We start from the raw sequence: 20,218 nt of genomic DNA, 5'->3' as shown, positions 1-20,218 counted from the left end.
TACAAAAGTCTCAACTGTATTCAAAGGTATAACTTAAAAGAACATTTAAAGTTAAAACAACTTAATCATATTCAGAACAGATAAAAGAAAACAAATTGCCAAAGCATTTAAAAACATGCTTGATTAAAAAAAAGTGGCAGCGATGATTACAATACTGTCCTTGGTACACCTGCACATGTCACCACGTGGGACACTTGAACCTCTGTATCAGTGTGTTCTGCTTCCCCAACTCAATCTGCACCTTCTTGCGCATGTAGAAAATAGGACAGTCTCGGCTGGAACAAAGAAGTTGCAGCATATACAACCAGCAACGCAGCAAAGCTAAATGATAATTTTTATCAACAAGCAAGCTAGGTGGCACAAATGTAAAAAAAAAAAAAAAAAAAAAGCCTCAGGATGTCCACACAAATCTGTAGAAAATTATCTGACATGTTTAAAATATAATATACAACTTATGCTATTTCCTGGAAAAAAAAAAAGACAATCCAGTCTCCACCATCCCTATAGCTGTACTAGATCAAACAGAACCTTTCATATGCCATTTTACAGTGTATATGACTACGCACTAAAACTCCATTTAAAAAAAAAGTGTTCAAAGCCTAGGTGATAGGATACCGGAGCATGACATTTCCTTCTAAAATTACTATCAGAGGGATTTCCATTACTTTTCCAGGTTTTAAAGCATTTTCCCTGTCTTTCCCTGACCAATTACAACTGCCTTGACCTTTGCCTGACTACAGAATGTGGACACTCCTGGAGACTTGCATCCGAGATATCTGAATCCTTGGGGTACACATATCCATCCTAATTTCAGTTCACCATAAATCTGGGATGGTCCCTTGCTATAGGCCATGACTGGTCATCCGTGAAATATGTTATACATTTCCGTCTCCAATTACCTCTTCGATGAATGTGACAATAATCCCGTCAGAAGAGGCTTCAACCTGCTACGAGGATATAAATAGACAATAGACAGAAACATTCCCTTCTAGTAGGGAGACTTACAAGCACAGAAAGTGTGCTGAATCTGAGTCATAAACAAAGATTAAGTTCAAGGGACAAAATACTTATATTATATTTTATATCATCACAATCCCAATAATAACAACAATTTTAACTGTCTCTAGATCACTATAGACATAAATCAGGTACAATAATGACGATGAATAAATACACACAATGGATATCTAAGTGACTCGGGTTAAGTAAAGAACCAGATACGTACACACAAAGTCGCAAAAAGAAGCTAATCACATTATCTACAGCTAATCATGAGCTTCACTAAGTAGGATGAATATGACAGTAAACATTCTTAGTGTATAGACACATTCCTCATGATTACAATTTTGTCAAAAACTATTTTAACAAAACGTCACGTTAATGCTAGTTCAACAAGATTTGAGGAAAAAGTAACATCAAATATACCATCTATGATCCAGGTAAAATATTTGCTTTATTCAGTGGGGGAATGAGACAAACATTTGAAAAGTAATCATACTGAAATGGCATTTTACAACCCACAAAATTTATACAAATCTTAAGTTCCCGTAGTAAAATATACAGCCTTAAAAGACAAAGATAAGAAATCAACAAGTGCCCAACAGGGTACTGATCATGGGAGTCAAATGCACGTATGACACTGCAGAATTATCAATTTTACGAAGAAACAAAATTTTGACTGTGGCGACCACAAGGGAATTTAACATCATAGGTAATACAAGAATAAGAAATGACTACGATGACACTAGAAACCAAACTTCACAGCGATGAATGATTTACCTACACCCATGATTGGCCCTGCAGCACTGTCATCCACAACTATAACACTCATTTAAAGACCAACCGATAATAAGAAAGAGCGTAAAAAGGCTTTACAAAGTAATACTCCGTGAGCACAAAATACCTAGTTCCCTGTAAAGAAAGGGAAGGAAGGTAAAGGTGGAAAAAGGATGGGGGTAAGGGTTAGCAGTAGCGTAGCCAGGATTTGTGTATGGGGAGTGGGGGGGGGGGGGGGGGGGGGGGGGTGTTATGAAAAATGGTCCCCCCCCTCCCCCCTATTAAAGGAGGGGGTCCTCCCCCGGAAAAATTTGGATTTTAAGGTGTAAAATAGTCAACAGTTTTCGGTACTTAACTTTAAATATTGTAATGGTAAAAATATTATTAATTTTTTAATAAAAAAATTGTTTGAGTGATGAAATCAGAAATTAATTAAAGATATTTTAATCAATCCAAGTGCCTTGTCCACGTCCACTCAAAATCATAAATCATGCTCGAAGCTCGACAATACAAAAAAAAAAAGGAATAAAAATGGTTGGGTTTCGCCAGAACTGGCCTATTCCTGGAAACAATTAGCTTTAGCTTGAAGAATTACCATGTACAAGTCGAGAATGTCCGAGGGTAGCCGATGCATTGAACTAGGCAGCAACGAGCCGAGGGTCATTGCAACATGTACAAAAAAAAATATAAAATCTTATTTCAGGGTGCCCACACATATCTGCAGAAAAATTTCCCTTACTTTTCCCTGACCCAAATTTAAACTTTCCTTGGTTATTTTTTCTAAATTATTTCCCTATTTGGCAATTTCATGAAATAAATAAATAAAATAGAGCCTCCAGCATCCCCATAGCTTGCTCAGTTCAAATATAACCTTGCATGCACCATTTTTTATAGTGTATGACTGTGCAGTTGGTGATGGCAGACGAGAACACATTTTCCCCTCAAATTACTATCACTGGGGAATTTTCATTACTTTTCCATGATTTCCTGTAAATTTCCTGACTAATTCCAACCTCCCTGACTTTTCCCTGCATTTAGAGTGCATCCCAAATGGTGCCTTAAACTTTACGCATTCAACTTCTGGTAGTCATACCGTTGAACAACTGCACAAGCTCTGCTACTTTACCAGATCCTTCTTCACTGAAAGCGAACATGCAGCAAGAATTCAAAACGTGTCCACATTAGCTGATAAGGGCCACGTAAACAGAGAACTTGCTACAGCTGGTTCACAATCTTAACAATGTACTCGAGAGTCCTGACAAGATCTATTTTCAGGATTCTTTCGCCATATGCTTTAACAACACAAGATTATATGGTAAAAACCACCACAAAGCATGTCGATAAAACACGTAACTCCCAAATGCAAGTTAATACACCATTAACACTGAAAAAACATACGTATCAATTAGCAGTTTGACAGCACTTGACTCAAATTTCAAAAATCTATATCTTTTATCATGGTAAATTCATTGAAAGTAATTTACTTAGCATGAATTTTTACCAAAATGTATGAATTTAATGGATGGGAAAAAAAACTAATTATACCTACATTGATTGATCTTGCATCACTTTTTAGTAACATGTTTTTACATTAATGACGACTTACTCCTTAAAAACACAAACATTTGCAGATTTATTTTCATTTTTCGTAGTAGTTTTGTTTTAGACATGCTTATTACTAATGATTTTATTGTATAAGTGCATCATGTGTCCATCAAAATGTGACTTATTTTGATGAAATAAGGGCTAAAAAATATGCTGGTGTCATATTTGTTCAATAATTCAAAATTTTTAAGATTAAAGAAAATGCACAAAAATGAAAACAATAACACAGATCTGCTGTTTTAAAAACAAAATTGACCTAACAATAAAACCATAAGATCTTGTCCCTAGTCTTTAGCCTTTTGACATGTGTCAAGTTATAACTGACAGTGTAGGTTTTAATATTTCATTTGTTGGAAGAATCTTTAAGTGCCGTAATGAAAGACGTTGCAGTTCCTTCCTGACCAAGTTTAGCAAAAAAAATAATAATAATAATTCTAAATAGGTATTGTATTTCCATTTCCAGCAAAATCATACCTGCTACTTGGCAAGAATACCATCTGGCAGATTAGGAAAAAAAAAAAAAAAAAACTAAACTTTTAAATGTAAATCATACGTGATGATTCAATCTGTGTAATTGAAACATACACCATGTCTGTACAAAAACTACTAAATACGTAAAGGTTTATTTACAGTAATAATTTAAAAAAAAAAATAAAAACACTAAATTTGGCTGTTTTTCTTTTAAGATAGGAACCAAGCAGTTTTTTTGTCCAACATATATGCTGCATTGTAGGAAAAAAAGGTTATACAATTTTGTAAAGGGACACACAAATTTTTGAGTTCTGTCAATAAAAGCTGTCCAATATTTTTGCCAGTTGAATCACCTTGCAAAAAAGGCATAGCCAACATATAAATAACTATTGAATTATAAGAAGGGCCATTATAAATAACTACAAGTGAATACAGCTTATTATTTGCATCATTGTTCCCATTTGTTAACAAAGAAAATAGTCATCCTAGCAAAAGCTTAAGTATGTATTATGGTAATTGTGCAGTATTCCATTTCTTTGATTATCGAAACAGTTTTCATGAGCTCGCAACTATACATTTTTGCTGGGTCTGAAGTTGGAAACATCTTTCGGAACAAATTTCCAGCATGATCGGCTACACTAAATGAAAAGTATGTTCTATTAAAAAGCTGGTAAAATACCATTTCGGTTGAATTAAATCTGTGTCGCTAGTACGGCTCTCGCCGAAAAGAAACTGTTGATTTTTTGTTTTTCTCAGCAGATATCACATTACTCATGTGTTTCCAACACTTCACATGATTATAAAAATCGTTCTTCCTGCCATTATAAATTTTTATAAAACAATGGCACAAGCTGAAAAATGCATAGTTTGGGTCTTTTTGGTGATTCGTTGAAACAGTACCAAATACGCCGACCTAAACACCTGTCCAACCTGTTTTTTTATTATTTTTTATTTTTATTTTTAAAGTTCGTGGACATTATGACGGCACAAAGAACCTCACTAAATATCTTCATACACAAGCATTAAACTTCTGAACGTGTACAGAACAATACAACCCAACACACACCACCATTTCTGTCACGGAACTAGACGTCATGTTGTTTCACAAAAAAACAAAGGGAATGGTACATCTGCTTTCCAGTTGGTCAGCTCGATTTAGTTCCGTTCAATACTTTGAACCTTTCCTTGTTTACGTGATTAAATAAGTAACAGAAGCAAAATGGTGATAATCAATCAAAACATTTCCACTATTGGGAAAACAGGTCAAATTAAATTGTAAGCTTGAAAAGCGTAAGGTATTTGGGATTTCTGTACAACCGTAATGTTGATTATTTCCGGTAAAAAATATGGGAAAACAGTAAAAGTTTACATATCCAAAACATTGAAAATCCAAGACAACTGGCGTTAATCCCCATGTACCGTATTTACTCGTGTATAGCGCGCCCTCGTGTATAGCGCGCACCACGATTTTTGCAACTAATTCCGAAGAAAAAAAAATTGAAATTTTTTTTTCCCCCATAAATAAATTTTACTAACATTTTGTGGTACCTGATTATTTAAATTGATGTGTGGTGATGCGTCAGGAAAATACATAAACTCTGCTGTCTAAACGGAAGATAATGAAGCGCTATATCGTCACAACTGGTACGTGGAAGGAAGGAAGGGAGGGAGGCGTGCCGCGCTACGTTGCTAAGCTGGCGCGGAGAACTTGATGACTCACCGGTGAGGAATGGAGGAAGCGAAGAAGTTGCCGGGGGGGGGGGGGGGGGAACTGGTGACAACATTCTCTCTTTCTCTCTCTCTCTTTTTACTAGCTTCTGAGCTGGCTTTCTGTAAAGGGGGGAGGTCTAAAAATAAACAAGAGACCATGATGTGCGAGCTTGCGCACGCGCGTGTGCGTGTGTGTGTGTGTGTGTGTGAAACAGAGGCCTTGTTGCTTGTGCGTATGTGTGGGGGCTGGCCAGAAACGTCACCCGTCACCCGGCAGTTAACGACTTCCACTCCTCCCCGCCTCCCCCCCCCCCCCAAAAATTTTTTTTCCCGTGTATAGCGCGCATCCTTATTTTTTTCCTTTACTTGAGGGGAAAAAAGGGCGCGCTATACACGAGTATATACGGTAAGTTGGTACACCAGAGCTTCCTTCCCAGTTTACATATACAGTACACTCCCGATTATCCGCAAAATTGAGTGGCAGGGCCACCGCGGATAGTGAAAATCGTGGATAATCCGCAAAAGATGGGAGAAAAAAAAGGAAACATTAATTTCAACTTAAAAATCTAAACATTTATGTACAGTAAAAGTTACAATTAACAGTAAAAAATTTTTTTAAATGATGCTAAAATTTTTAGTATTTTACTGAATAATTAACATACAACACATTTCAGTAATGTAAAACACAAAAGTGCTCAACCATGCGACTAGAAACAAAAGCACGACAGAGACAAAAATTGCAACACATGCCGGCCTGCTGCGCGAGTTCCGAGAAGGCCTGTGTGGCCGTTTTACTGTACACCGCACACAATACACTCGTCAGTAGAGTTCAAATTTGCTCACTTGTGATAAAATACCAATTTAAATATGTGCTGTGTTTTTTTTCCGTAGCATGCGCGGATGATCCGCACCGTGGATCTTCCGCACCACGGATAATAGGGAGTTTGCAAGTGTCGAGTTTTGTTCGGAGGGTCGACACGCACCTGGTGCATATGACCTCCTCGTGCAGGCTGGCCTGGCAGCGCTGGCACTCGGTCCAGAGGCGGGCGAAGCTGTCCTCCAGGCCAGAGAACCTGGACAGCTCCGTGCCGTATATCTCGGGCAGGCGCGGCGCGCAGTGCCGGCACAGCGGCCGCCCGTCCGGCAGCACGGACTTGCAGCCCAGGCACGTGTCCTTCTTGCGGATGAAGGCGGCCAGCGCGCCGGTCGACGACGTCAGCACAGACTTGGTGCGCGTGTGATCGCCCTCTGGCAAGCACACATTACTCACATCACCAACTACATATCGTCGGCTTACTTCTAAAAACCTCGTAACTCCATTTCAGTCAATTTCACAGGAGAACTTATGAGCTTTTGGAGCACGGTTTCGACTGACCAAGTTACGAGGTTTTATAATTTGTGAATAGAAAAGAGACTAAGTAGAGTTGAATTACGAGGTTTTATCAGCATATGCACTATGAAAAAATGAAAAATACAACAAACACATCCGGAATATAAAACTGGGAAAATCTGGACTTACGAGGTTTTAGAAGTAAGCTGACGATATACCACTGCACTAAGTCTTCATGAAATTAGAATGTGCATTTTGTAGAGTTATTCAGCATTACATAAACTTAACAGATTTTTTTTTCTTCACACAGTTTAAATGAGAGAGCATGAAAATAAGAGTACCTACTTCAAAATATTAAAATAAAATAATCCAAAACTATAATATATTTTGTAAACGTTGTGAGTCTAGATAAAAATGAGTTGGAAATCAGTAATCACTATGTATTAAGAGATAATTTTAACTCCTTAAATCATGATACTTACAATTAGGGGCATGTATTTTTTCACGAAAAGATTTCGGTACAAACTGAGAGTTAAAACACTGTGGCATTGTCAGTATTCCACAAATGTTTTGAGTTTCTTCCAGGTTCATGAAAACTGTTAATTATAATGAATCATAGCCATTCAGTGTGGAAGCAAATGCATCCTGAATGGCCCGGTCAAATAAGGCAATGGCTTCTCTTGTAGAAGGCTACCAATTACATGGCAGAAATGCCTCGCACTGGCATACCTACGTAATTGCAATCGAATGGGTGTTCAGATTTTTTCATGAAAAATACACTGCTCTACTTATGATTCATGGGATAGTTTGAAAACAGTTTGTTGAAAAAAAAAAATGATAAATTTTGAAGATTATTCAAGCTTTCTATCGCCTCTTCATTTGACATTTGGTGGCAGGAATTATAACTGAACACGTGCCTTCCTGATTTTGAACATAGTATGGCATGTACTCACTAAGAAGTATAGACTCTGCTTTCTCTCCCAGAATTGGAGTAAATATCCTTAGCAGTGGTTTCGACAGCTGGTTCTCCAGATAATATGTGGAGTCTATAGGTATGCTGTTCTCCAGGACGTAGATTGGGTCCTGCAAAAAAATTATTCCCAAAAATTCATTAAATGATTCTACTAAAAATCATCTACAACTACTATTCTTATTCAGTGTTAGCTTACACGTACAAAAACTTCATCGGTTTTCACAGGAGTGAACGTGGGGAAGTTTTAGATTATGAATACATGTGTTTCAAATTTATAAGTAAAACATTTTTCTCAACTGGCAGTGCTAGCTGTGCATTGGTAAGTTTGAATATATCACAAAGAAGAACTTTTTATACAATACCTAACACAAGCTAGAAAAATGGGCAGGCAGGAGAGACTGTTCTAATCAGACCAACACCCAACCTAAATAGAATTTAGGAAAGACAAGAAATAATTTAAAAAGTTAAGACTGCATCACAAATATGGCCACCAAATATCAACCATAAACAAACAATAGTACTTACACCTCGCTATGCCAGACATGCATGCCACTGAACACCAATTATCTTATTCAGCCAACCTTAATTATCCAGTAACACATAGAAAAATTAATGAATTAATTTTAAAAAATACATTTTTTATTACTTATTACTCACGAATGCAGAACATCTTCACCGAATTTGTTCAATTATAACATCAACCAATTTAGTTAGTGTATGAGATTTCAAAATGGGGAGCAGCTTACAATCTTAATGATATCCTAGTATAAAGTGTTAATTATGCTTTTACTCAGTTCTGTCCCGGTTCTTAAATATTGTTTTTCGAATGATCTCCACATATTTTTTCTCTTCACACCAAAGATACAGTTATGTTCTGATAGATGGTGTATTCATTTGTTCAATATGACATTACTTTTATTAGTGCTCCAGTTTACAGTAATCTGACGACAAAGAAGTCACCTAGCACCTAAGAGGCACACTGAAAGTTAGTGAAATAAATGGTCCATGATATAGTTAAGCATTAAATTAAGTGGCAGGGAGGAAAAAATAATCAACAATGTGAATCTCATCACTATCCCCATTATCCGAAAGCAAGATTAATTTGAATATTTTGTGCTGCAAGTTTGGAAAAAATCCTCATCTTGCAACTGGATATTTAATGGACAAAGTCTGTTTAGAGTATATTAGCAATTAGCACATATGTGCACAAAACATGTTGGATAGCACACAGTAGTTAGAAAACAACTTAAAATTACTAATACACCAATATTGCGTTTGGAGGAATTGGATATCAAAAGTGGTATACACTTCCAAATCTATGGTGCCTTATATCTGTGTGAATGTGGTAGATTTAGAGTATTTTTATAAGTATAAATTGAAATTTTCAGCTTATTTTGAGATGCAAAGTAATTAACAAGTACCGGAAGTTGGCAACCCTGACTTGTCTTAGTGCTGCCACCAAAAAACACAGGCTTGCAGCCTTGAATGTTTTGAGGAAGTACACTCTGAATTACAACATGGTGGTGAATTGTCTTGTATAGGTCTCTCTTGTAATAATCACCTTCTTATAAGAATGGGACGTTGCATCCAAATGTAGTACCAGTCTTTAAATATATCATGCGACAGGTGATGGTTGGTGGAGGAGGCACTAGTGCTGAATTACTGATTGCTATCGGCCTATTGGTGGTGAAAGTGGAATTTTGTAGATGTAAGATTATTTTTTAATGTAGCAAATGAACCCATTCTGGTTTTTTTCCATTAAAACTATGTATATAGATCAGCGGTTCTCAAAGTCTGCAGTAGGGTTCACTGGCTTACCCTAGAAAATTTCCGGGTACACCCTACGGTATTCCAGAGAAATTTGTGTCCAGAAATAAAAATTAAAACAGTACTCTATCACACCACTTCATTACGGACATACTGCTCTTTTTATTAACACGTCATTATTATTACGTGTTATTCAAATGACTCCTTACCACTGGGCGGAAGCCCAATCGCATGTGTATCAATCAATCAATCAATCAATCTCTACAGGTTTTGGTCAAACAGTGATTTAGTTCAGTATTCGTACATGTCGCACATAACAATCATTTGCAGCCTGCTCAGTTTTGAGAACCAGTGATACGGATAAACACATTAAACTGCGTGACAGCGCCAGTAACAGTGGCGTAGCCAGGATTTGTGTATGGGGGGTGTTAAGAAGCATGCCCCCCCCCCCCCCCCCCCCCCCCGGGTTAAAGTGGGTGGTCCGGGGGTCCTCCCCCAGGAAAATTTGTATTTTAAGGTGTAAAATAGTGCTATTTTAGCAGTTTTCGGTGCTTAAATTTAAATATTGTAATGGTAAAATTTTTATTAATTTTAATATGAAATTTGTTTGAGTGATGAATAAGAAAGATTTGGCGGTAAGGGGGGGGGGGGGGGGTTGAACCCCTAACCCCCCCCCCCCTCCCTACGCCATTGGCCAGTAAGAGAATCACGCGAGCGCACCTCCGCCTTCATGTACGCCGGCGTGTTCTTGGCGGCCGAGACGATGACGTAGGGCACCCTGTCTCCGAGCTTGGGGGCCGTGCCCGGGTCGCGCTTCCTCATCTTGCTGGCGAGCTCCACGTGGGCCTGCTTGGCTGCGTAGTCGTTCTTCGTCAGCTCCTTCGTTATCACCAGCTGCGACACGTCCACGCGGTTGCACAGCAGGTCCGAGATCACCTGCTTCGTGTACGCCACGGCTCCTTCCGGGTCCCTGTTACCGTACGAATACTAGTTCTAAACTCGCATAAGTAATTCAATATAATAAAACTTCTAGTTTCATTAACTAATTAAAAAAAAGACCAAGTAATAAGTAGAGACCCACAAAATTCGCGGTTTCTATGGCCTTCAGGATAGACTGCACGTACCCCCCGTACACTCGGGCAAATAAACGCAGGTTCATTGGCTGCCGACTTGTTAAGTAGCCTCAGCCGGTTTGTCTGTGATTCGATCCTTCTTTGGTTGAGGGTTTATTATAACTGGTTGAGATTCGTCCAGATGAACAGTAAGCCAATAGCAAAATTATCTAAGAGGTATGTGTGTTTGATTTCTAGCCTATCACCGAATGAATCCGCAAATTTTGCAGGTATCTAGTAATAAGTTCTTTAAAAATATTCACAGGCACCAGTGCTGAAATTGGAGTATGTTGATACAGCATGGTACAAATAAGCCAACGTTGAAATAAACTATTGCCGAAAACTATATCATTTTGAAATTCTAAATTCCCTCTGAATTACTTTTAACAGTTGGGAAAATAGAAATTGACACTGACCAATAAAAATGAACTTAGTTAAAAAAAAATAAACAACATCAACAACAACAACATCCTTTGCAACGATATATTTAAGTTTACCAACAAAATTTAATACCAGCATCCTAATTTATTTGGGCCAGTATTTACTACATAATTATATATAAAATGGAATGGTCTCTGGGAAACCACGGGAAAGCAAAATCAGGAATGGCTGGACCACAATTCGAAACCCAGGTTCACTACATTACCACGCTCCATCACGGTCATCAGAGAGAATGAAGGGTGATGAAACGAAAATGGATAACTGTTAGAATTAATTGGTGGGGGAAATGACCACCACGGCCCCACTAAAACTAAAATAAATTTGTTGCTAAATACTAACATAAATTGTGCTAAACAACCTAATTAGAAATAAAAAATTTTTTTCAAGAAAACCAATTTATTTTTGATGGTTGGTTAAAAGATTTGTAAAATCATCCGAAGATGATTTTTAACTGCAGCACAGAATAAAATTATACTAATTTACCGAACACATGTTGTGAAAGGGTCAAATTCTAGTTTTTAAGACACAGTGCAAAATTGTGGTATAGGATAATAAAAACACAAACTTGCATATGTATAATATTTCACACTCGGGGAATTAATGGCTTGCCAGCCATACCCGTCATTAAAAAAAATTTTAAAGCCAGCATTCACACTAAATAATATGTATAGACTATAAGAGTTCTTTCTGGTAGTACCCTTTTAAGAAGTTATCTTGGTTAGAAAATTAAGTCTAAATGATAAGATCACTTTTAAATAGAGTTTTACTGTATCTATGATAAAAATCCTAAACTAAACAGGCCTTCTCTTGCACCCATTTTCTATATTAGCAGGAAGACAACAAAATAGTAAAATACAAACTATTGTTACAACAAAATCAACAAACTATGATGTTGAATTTCATACTGAATGTCTAGTATTTGTTAACCACTATCGAACATTTATCTAAAAACAACTGATGTGTCATCAATTTCTATTGTGATTTATCAGTATCTGTGACGATAAACCTGTTTAATATGTTAACGATTGTTCCATCCAAAAAGAACGAACACATGTAATAAGTTCTGGTACCATCCCTTGTGACCAGTAAAGTGTTGTAATACAAAAATTACTGCAACACAGCTAAATGGAAAAAAAAACTAGGGCCACGTGCCTTCTTTAAAATGTGGCGCACGCAACACGCAGTAAACACGACCAATGCATTGCTTGATTGTTCCACACTGACTTCGCACCCGCTTGCCAAAATGCCAACAAACAAAAAAAAAAAAAAAAAAGTTCCCAATCATCCTCGAACACAATAAGGTGGGAAATACAAATTCACAGTACATCTATACTAAACGTTCTAAACAATGATAAAATGAGAAAATGTTACTGACAGATAACAAAAGCTAACCACATCTCACCTCTCAATCAGTAGCTTCCGAAGACAAGTGTTCATCATGTTGGCCACAAGGGGGCAGTTGTCACGCCGCACTGTCTCAATTCCTTTGCAGTCCATTTTGTCGTACTTGTCCGGCCGCGTGAAGTACAACCCTGCATAGCGTTTCTTGTTTATCAGCAGGTAAGGGAAGTAGACTTTCTCAAACTCCAGTCGAATGGGGCTGATGAACTTGGAGCTGACAAAGTCGGCAGCTTCACGACCCAACTCCATCGCTTCCTCTAGGGTGCTGACTCCAAATTTGATCATCACAGAATCTGTGTCACCATAGATTACCTGAAATGTCATCATGAGCACTTATATTTATCTTCAGGACCTATAGAATACTATTTAAAAAAAGGGTTTAACATTTTTGACCTCAGAATATGACCTTTATGACAGAAAAATAGTAAAATCTCCTACCTGCTGAATTGTTTATCAATGTGTTTTACTTAAATCGTGATTTAGGGGCCTTCGTACCCAATCCACTGCCCTGGGAATTAACTTGGACAGGTTATTTCTCGAGTGAAAATATGGATTCCATTGTACACAACCACGGTGCATCTCGAATATTAAAAGCTGTAGAAGTCCATAAAGGTAGAAATTTAAAATGTTAGTGTATTTAATGCACATATGAAATGTAGAAATATTCACAAACCTAACATATCTGTATCTAAATTTTCTACTTTAAATTAACCCAGGATACTTGTAAAAAGCTATCAAATATTCATCAGTTCACACAATATATATTAGGCATGTGCGAGAAAGACTTTTTTGAATTCGAGACGAGATCGAGAAAGAAATTTAAAAATTCTCGAGTATCGAGTCGAGATCGAGAAATCTGTACTTTAGTTAACAGGATAATATGATCCAAAAAAGTAAAACTCAATAATCTGACAAACATACATAATTATTCAATAATTTTATCAAGTATCCACAATTGCAATTGCAATTACAACTTTACCTTTACACTCAACAGTTTATTTGCCTACTGTCGTATGTAAACATTAGGCATGGTCGGGCAGAGAAATTTGACTTCGGGCGGGCTCGGGCGGGTAATTGTCCAAAATTTTCGGGCTCGGGCAATCTCGGTCGGGCATCAAAATCAGTTAATGAAATAAATTTTGAACATAAAATAGTCGTACTTAAGTTTGCATTGACAAACCTGAACGGTTTTTATTTATTTACTATACCGCACTGATATGAAAGTTAAACATTAAACTAAAAAATAGAGTGCATATTAATCTTGGAAATAAAGTGCTTATTAACTAAATTGTGTTTGGGTAGCTGCTTGAAGGTTCATTGTCACTGCTGATTGTTTGACCTACACTTCCACTGGTATCCATTTTGGTAAAATAATGACATGAATTAAATAGAAACAATTCACAACCACTTTCTGCAAATGCCACGCAACTACAATGTGTGTAATTAAAGTCAGCTTATAATCCTTCTCGCACACAGCAAGCAGCTCCACCGGCCTTGAACACTACTTTGTGACTATTGAGCAGTGAGCATCCGCCGCAGTGTTGCCGGATTGTAAATGTCAATGTCTCGTACCAAGGAGCGAAAATTCTCGTACGACACACAGAAAATCTCGTACACAATGGTATTTGTAAAAGCAAAAGTTTAAATGTTTCTACAATATTTTTATATTTGAGTTACTAGCCTAACAAATCTAAACTAAACAATTTTCACAATCATATGATTACATAAGTAAAACATTATTCACAACAATACAATTGTTCCTGCCATTCACTCTTTTTGCATTTTTTTTTCGTAAAAAATATCCAGTTATTTTATTTTCTTTAATTTAACATTCAAAAATTCTCTAAATTGTGAGTTAGGGGTTGTGCATTTAAAATTATTCTGACTCTGGGTCATCATTTTCTGTGCTAGACAAATAGAGGTTGGCACAAGTCAACGCTGTCGGGCAGGAACTTCGCTTAATGGTATTAAGTTACAAAAGAAATGTTATACACTTGTTTTGACAAAATTATACAATAAAACTAATATATCTTACTAGAACCCGTGTAAAAAAAACCAACAGTAATAGTGATCTTTAAAATTCTCGTACAAAAGCGTACGAGATCCAACTTTACCTCGTACAACGTACACAGGTTCTAAATTCTCGTACAAATACGAGAATTCTCGTATGTCTGGCAACACTGATCCGCCGTGCGTACGGGCGCGCGCGTGTGTGTGTGTGCGCGCGTGCGCGCTTGTGTGTGTGTGTGCGCGCGCGCGCTTGTGTGTGTGTGTGCGTGCGTGTGTGTGTGTGTGCGTGCGTGTGTGTGTGTGTGTGTGTGAGAGAGAGAGAGAGAGAGGCGGGCGACCAGCTGCATCGTTAGTCAGCCAGCGAGAGTGACGGTAAATGTTGACCTTGACCACTTCCGCTTGCTGCAGGGCTTGCTCTCTTATATCTGTCTCCCCCTCCCACAAACACACTTGCTGACCGGGCACCTTCTTTATCTTATCTCTCACGCACACTCACTTCACCGGCTGGTGCCGGGACGGCGGCGGCGTGGCATGTTTTCCTGCAGCTGCCGCGCGTTCCAAAAAAAAAGAAGCTTTGTTTACTTGCGCCGTGCGGTATTGCCGTTTTCCAAGGTGCCCGATATTTTCGGGCACTGAAATACCCGCCCGGAATTTCGGGTATATTTGATACCCGAAACACTGCCCGAAATTTCGGGTACCCGACCATCCCTAGTAAACATACGTTATTGACTCCATAGTATATACAGTTTCCTTGAGCCATGGACGGTACTTGATCATGAAAGTCTGAACATTCACCACTATCGATATGTCACTATCGATACGGACCGCAATTTAAACATCATGTTGCTTGTTATATACTGCTGGCCGTGTGTACAACCTAAGGCCATAAAACAAAATGCAATCGCGGAAGAATTCTGCAGTCATGTTTATATTTTTATTTTTTACCGTACCGTTTTACGTTGATACTTGATATTGATACCGAAAATGATTTATTTTTAACTTTAATGTTGGTTTTACTAACGGAAAATAATCATTTTCTTCTGTAATTTAATGTGATAACCACAGCACAATTCATTGTTTACGTTTACCGTTTCATGTAGTGACTTGTGAACGGAAGTTGTTCATTTTTAACTTTTTAATAATTTATCGTGTATACTATCGTAACAAGTATATTTTATTTTATTCGATCTACATTACGTTGAAGATATGTTAATTATTTCAACACGCAACGCAAAATGCTGCCTCAATATATTATATTACCTAACCTATTTCTTGTTTACAAAATTCTCGAAAATTCCGAGCCAAAAAAATTATCTCGAGACGAGATCGAGAAAATTTCTGTCTCGACTCATTCTCGATGATGCCGAGACTCGCACATCACTAATATATATCAAAGTTTTGTTTTTATTTACTAAAACTGTCAAAATCAATTTCTCAACACACTTGGTTAAAAGTGCACGTATAAATGAATCAAGCATACAAAAATTTCTTCAAGTAAATCCTTATCTACTTGCATCTACATTTTAAATAGTAATGCAGAAACTATAAAAAAATTGTCATAACTTGTGTGGTATCACCGGATAAACATTACATATGGTTATCAGTTAGCATTTAACAATGAATTTTATCTGGGTTTCACTTCAGAGTACTAAAAAAAAATGAGAAAAGAACATGTATTCCTTTATACTGATATAGAAAGGTATTGAAAAAATTTCACTTTTATTGTTTAGCTATAATTCAAGTTCATAAGCCTTTATACTTCCTAACAGATGAGATAGTATAACTAACATTTGAAACAAAGACAACACTTACCGAAGCATCATGCTTGTAGCCATTGGCAATGCAATAACGTTGCTCTACTTCTTGTTTTGTCTGCTCAATCATAGCACGACCGTAAGATGTGACACTCTGAAAAAAAAAAAGAAAAAAAAAACACAAATCAGGTTCGGTGAACCCGTCGGTAACCACGGGTGTACATACGATATGTTGTATTTTTAAACTTTGAATCGCCCGACTTTGGCATCGTCACTGCAGTGACTGTCATTTGTTGCGTTTGGGTGAGCAGAGTTCAAGCATTCAAAAGGAAAGTCAGGTGCAAATCTTTCGATCATACGGTACTCAAACCAACTGTTCTGGGAAAAACTACTGTACTTAACAGAAAACAATGCAACTCTGAATATAATGCCACCCCAAACTTGTTGATTATGAGTTTATGAAAAAGACCTAGAATGTGACATAGGTGGTCGATTGGGAGGGTTAAAGAAAAAGGCGAGGTGTTGCTTTCCCCGGCAATCACAGCGAAGAAGCAGAAAGAAACCAGTGACAAACTCCATTTGCTCCCTCTCCTTCTCCTTCATTCTGCATCTCTCATCTGCCATCTGTCACGCCTGTGCAGAGGTCCAGGAAGCCCCGGAAAAAAGTGACGTAAGTGACGCAGTTTACAGGCAGAGCAAGAGAAAGTTCAGGAGGTAGTAATTGACAGCGGTCGTAAGTGGCATAAGTAATTCATTTAAGAGGCAGAGCCTGTAGTTTTTCAACTAAACTGTTCTAGCAAGATACAAGTTTGTGATTATAAAGTGCCCCCCCCCCACTTTTAGTTTTCACAGTTTTGGTAAAAATCATAGTATTATATTCAGGTAAATACGGTAATTTCCACCAATGAACAACACATGTGCCAACTGTTAAAGAATAACAAGTCTTTGAAACAAAGTTACACATTAATTTTGTGGCAGGAATGAAAAAAATAATAGTTATAATAATTTTTAATATCAAAGGCAGAGCGAAGTAAATAATATAATGTGTGAATGAGATTAATATGAAAAGAAAATTTTGGCTTGAAAAAAATTTCTCTCTCACATAAAAAGTTTCAAGAGAACAATACAAAAATTGAACAGATAATAATAAAATTCACTAAGTTTACAGATCTCTGTTTTAATGTTTAGCTGGATGGGTCAGCTTATTGGGGCAACAAAACAAAAATTGGGATAACATTTTTTTCTTTATTTGATATTTAAAAAATTCATTACAATATTCATTTCGCCAAGATGTAGAATTTCACGCATACAGTAGAATCCCGCTGATGCGACCTCTCACGGTTTCCGGAAAAACGGACTTATAAACGGAATGGTTGCAATAGAGAATTCGGAGTGTCACCGCATCGTCGGATACATACACGTGAATGCCGCTCGGGCAGTGTCTAGCTGAGCTCGGCGCGTCCACTATCGCACGAAAAGCCGTCTCAGCTGCCATGTTATCTTACCCGCCCGCACGAAAAGCAGCTGTGATAGCTTCTGCGAGAGCGTAAGAAACTCGTCCGGCCAGGCTGGCGGTAGCGGTGGCTTGACATCATACGTGACGTGATGCTTACCTCTCCATCCCCTGCTAATTCTTCAAGGCTCATCCCTCCCAGAGCCACAAACCATGTAAAAACACCCCCCCCCCCCCCTTTCCAACTAACATTTCAACACATTCCCTCCCTTATTTCAACCTTCTGCGTGAGAAACTGTCAGCATCCTCCTCCCCTCCCACACCGCGTGCGGCAAAAGCCAGGTTGTACAGTCCATTCTTGGTAAAATAAATATTTTTATGGGCTTATGCGACTGTCCTTCGCCGTTAATAAATACTTTATAAGTTATTATGATACAATTTGTTTATTAGTCACACAGCAGTTTCTGCTGAAAAATCACTAATACCTCGAATTTTATTGAATAGAAAAATTTAGCAGGGCCGTAAATATATTTATTTTACTGCATAGTTACTTTTCCATCTGCATTCCAACATGTTTTCTTCTTCTTTTTTTTACGCTGTGAAGGGATGTGGAAAAGATAATTGCTTGAGCTGTCAAAATAAACATCGCTGACGGCAAGGGCGGGAGCGCATCCTGTCGGTCTGTCGCTGTGTTTATCTACTCCAAAAACATGTCACAGCATTTCAGGATAGCATTGTTCTTATATCTTTCGTTTATAGCCGAATGTTTTCTACCTGATCCACACAAATTCCTTCGCCACGTTTTGAATGAAAATAACCACCAGCCGGCTAGCATAGCCGAACTCGCGTGACGCGAATTCACGTAGCGCGAGTATTTATCGGAACCCATTGTTCGGGGTATGCGAGTCCGAGGTGTATAGCATAATTCCACACATTTTTTTTTTGTTAATCTGCGCACGTGCATAGTCAGCGATGTTATAGAAAAATAGCCGAGAACCAAACACCTGGCGACGTCATTAACACAGTGAACACAGCTTTGTGTGGCCAGTGACACCTGAGATGCAGCTGGCAAGATCACACTAACCAGTCGCAAGACAAAGGCACGGGACCGAGACGGCAATAGACGCGTGCGTAGATGCTATCAGGTAGCATGGACAGTCTAGAGGGGTGGTATCTATTTTTAGCCATTTTTTGTATGCCTGCCTGCTTACAGTACAGTGCTCGCCAAGATAAACGTGAACACATAGCACCCAACCAAGTGTAACAGACTTGTTTTTCAGCCATATTTTACTCAAATTTTAGACTTTCTCTGCTCAAATTTTTCATGGTTTCTCAAAAAACGGTCGTATAAACGGAATGGACGCATCAGAGGGGGGTCGCATCGGCGGAATTCTACTGTACTTAGAACCATGACTATTGACAAACATACATGCATGGCAATTAGTCATTGTTAAATTAACCACACTGTAATGAAAAATTAAAAATTATGATAGGGTTTATAAAATCTCAAATTAACATGAAGATGCAAAGACCAATTAACCTGCACGTTTCATGCATGGGTGGTGTTAACAGAAGCAGAAAAATAACTGAGACATAGGAAAAGGAAAGGCTGGTGCACAGGGACCTTTTAATTGCTTCACACCGCGTAGTCGCGTACTCACCCCCGATATCTCGAGGCAGGGCAGTTTGCCGACCTGGGCGCCGGTGAAGCCGTAGACGGAGTTGGCGCTGATCTTGAGCGCGAGCTGCCGCCCGTCCAGCACCTTCCTCTTGAACGGGTCCGTCTCGTTCTTGAGGTCCGTCTTGGCCTTCTTGCGGGCGGACAGCAGGCTCTCCAAGATGGCCGGCAGCAGCCCCTTGCGCACCGACGCCTTCACGAACACGTTGGACGCCGGCGTCTTGATGCACTGGTCGGGCGTCAGGCTGCAGCACAGACCACGTTACACTCCCCCGTTCCACCAACTTGAATTTTTAAATTTAATTTATTTATTTTTATTTTTTCAAATCTTATCTCTCGAATATTGAGTCCTTCGAATACTAAGGATTTTATGGTATTTGAGGATTTGACTGGCCGAAAAATTCATTCTTGTTTTAGTTACTGGTGTTTGAAAGCTCAATCCCAGCGGCGCGAGACTCACCCCAGCTTCTCCTTAGGGCCTTGCACCAGCGTGGTGTAGCACAGGTTGTGGGCCATCATGATGCTGGGGTACAGCGAGCTGAAGTCGAGCGTGGTGATGGGGTCGGAGTAGTAGCCCTTCCGGGGCTCGATCACGGTCGCGCCCTCGAACTGCTCCTCCTGCACGCCGCTTCCGTACGCCGGCATCAGGTAGCCGCTCTCCCGGGCCTGCACGCGACAAAGACATGCCGTGGGTCGGCGCACTTGCCGCCAGTACCCCAGCACACACCCACGTACCG

At 38.7% G+C, this 20,218-nt stretch overlaps 1 protein-coding gene across 1 annotated transcript in view; it reads right to left on the bottom strand.

The window, feature by feature from the left end:
- Positions 1 to 20,218, bottom strand: part of LOC134534833 (DNA polymerase delta catalytic subunit) — a 47,840-nt gene continuing 27,622 nt past the window's right edge. The window contains exons 12-19 of the mRNA XM_063373459.1: positions 19,942 to 20,147; positions 19,465 to 19,726; positions 16,409 to 16,504; positions 12,588 to 12,898; positions 10,353 to 10,602; positions 7,846 to 7,975; positions 6,546 to 6,810; positions 1 to 275 (exon numbers count right to left, since the gene is read on the bottom strand). Coding sequence (XP_063229529.1) covers positions 179 to 275; positions 6,546 to 6,810; positions 7,846 to 7,975; positions 10,353 to 10,602; positions 12,588 to 12,898; positions 16,409 to 16,504; positions 19,465 to 19,726; positions 19,942 to 20,147 — 1,617 coding nt within the window. The 3' untranslated portion in view covers positions 1 to 178. The remainder of the gene's footprint in view (positions 276 to 6,545; positions 6,811 to 7,845; positions 7,976 to 10,352; positions 10,603 to 12,587; positions 12,899 to 16,408; positions 16,505 to 19,464; positions 19,727 to 19,941; positions 20,148 to 20,218) is intronic.

Source organism: Bacillus rossius, chromosome 8 (genome assembly GCF_032445375.1).
Source record: "Bacillus rossius redtenbacheri isolate Brsri chromosome 8, Brsri_v3, whole genome shotgun sequence".
Taxonomy (NCBI): domain Eukaryota; kingdom Metazoa; phylum Arthropoda; class Insecta; order Phasmatodea; family Bacillidae; genus Bacillus; species Bacillus rossius.
Note: the sequence above shows the minus strand (reverse complement) of the source record. Positions and strands in the feature narration are given on the sequence as shown.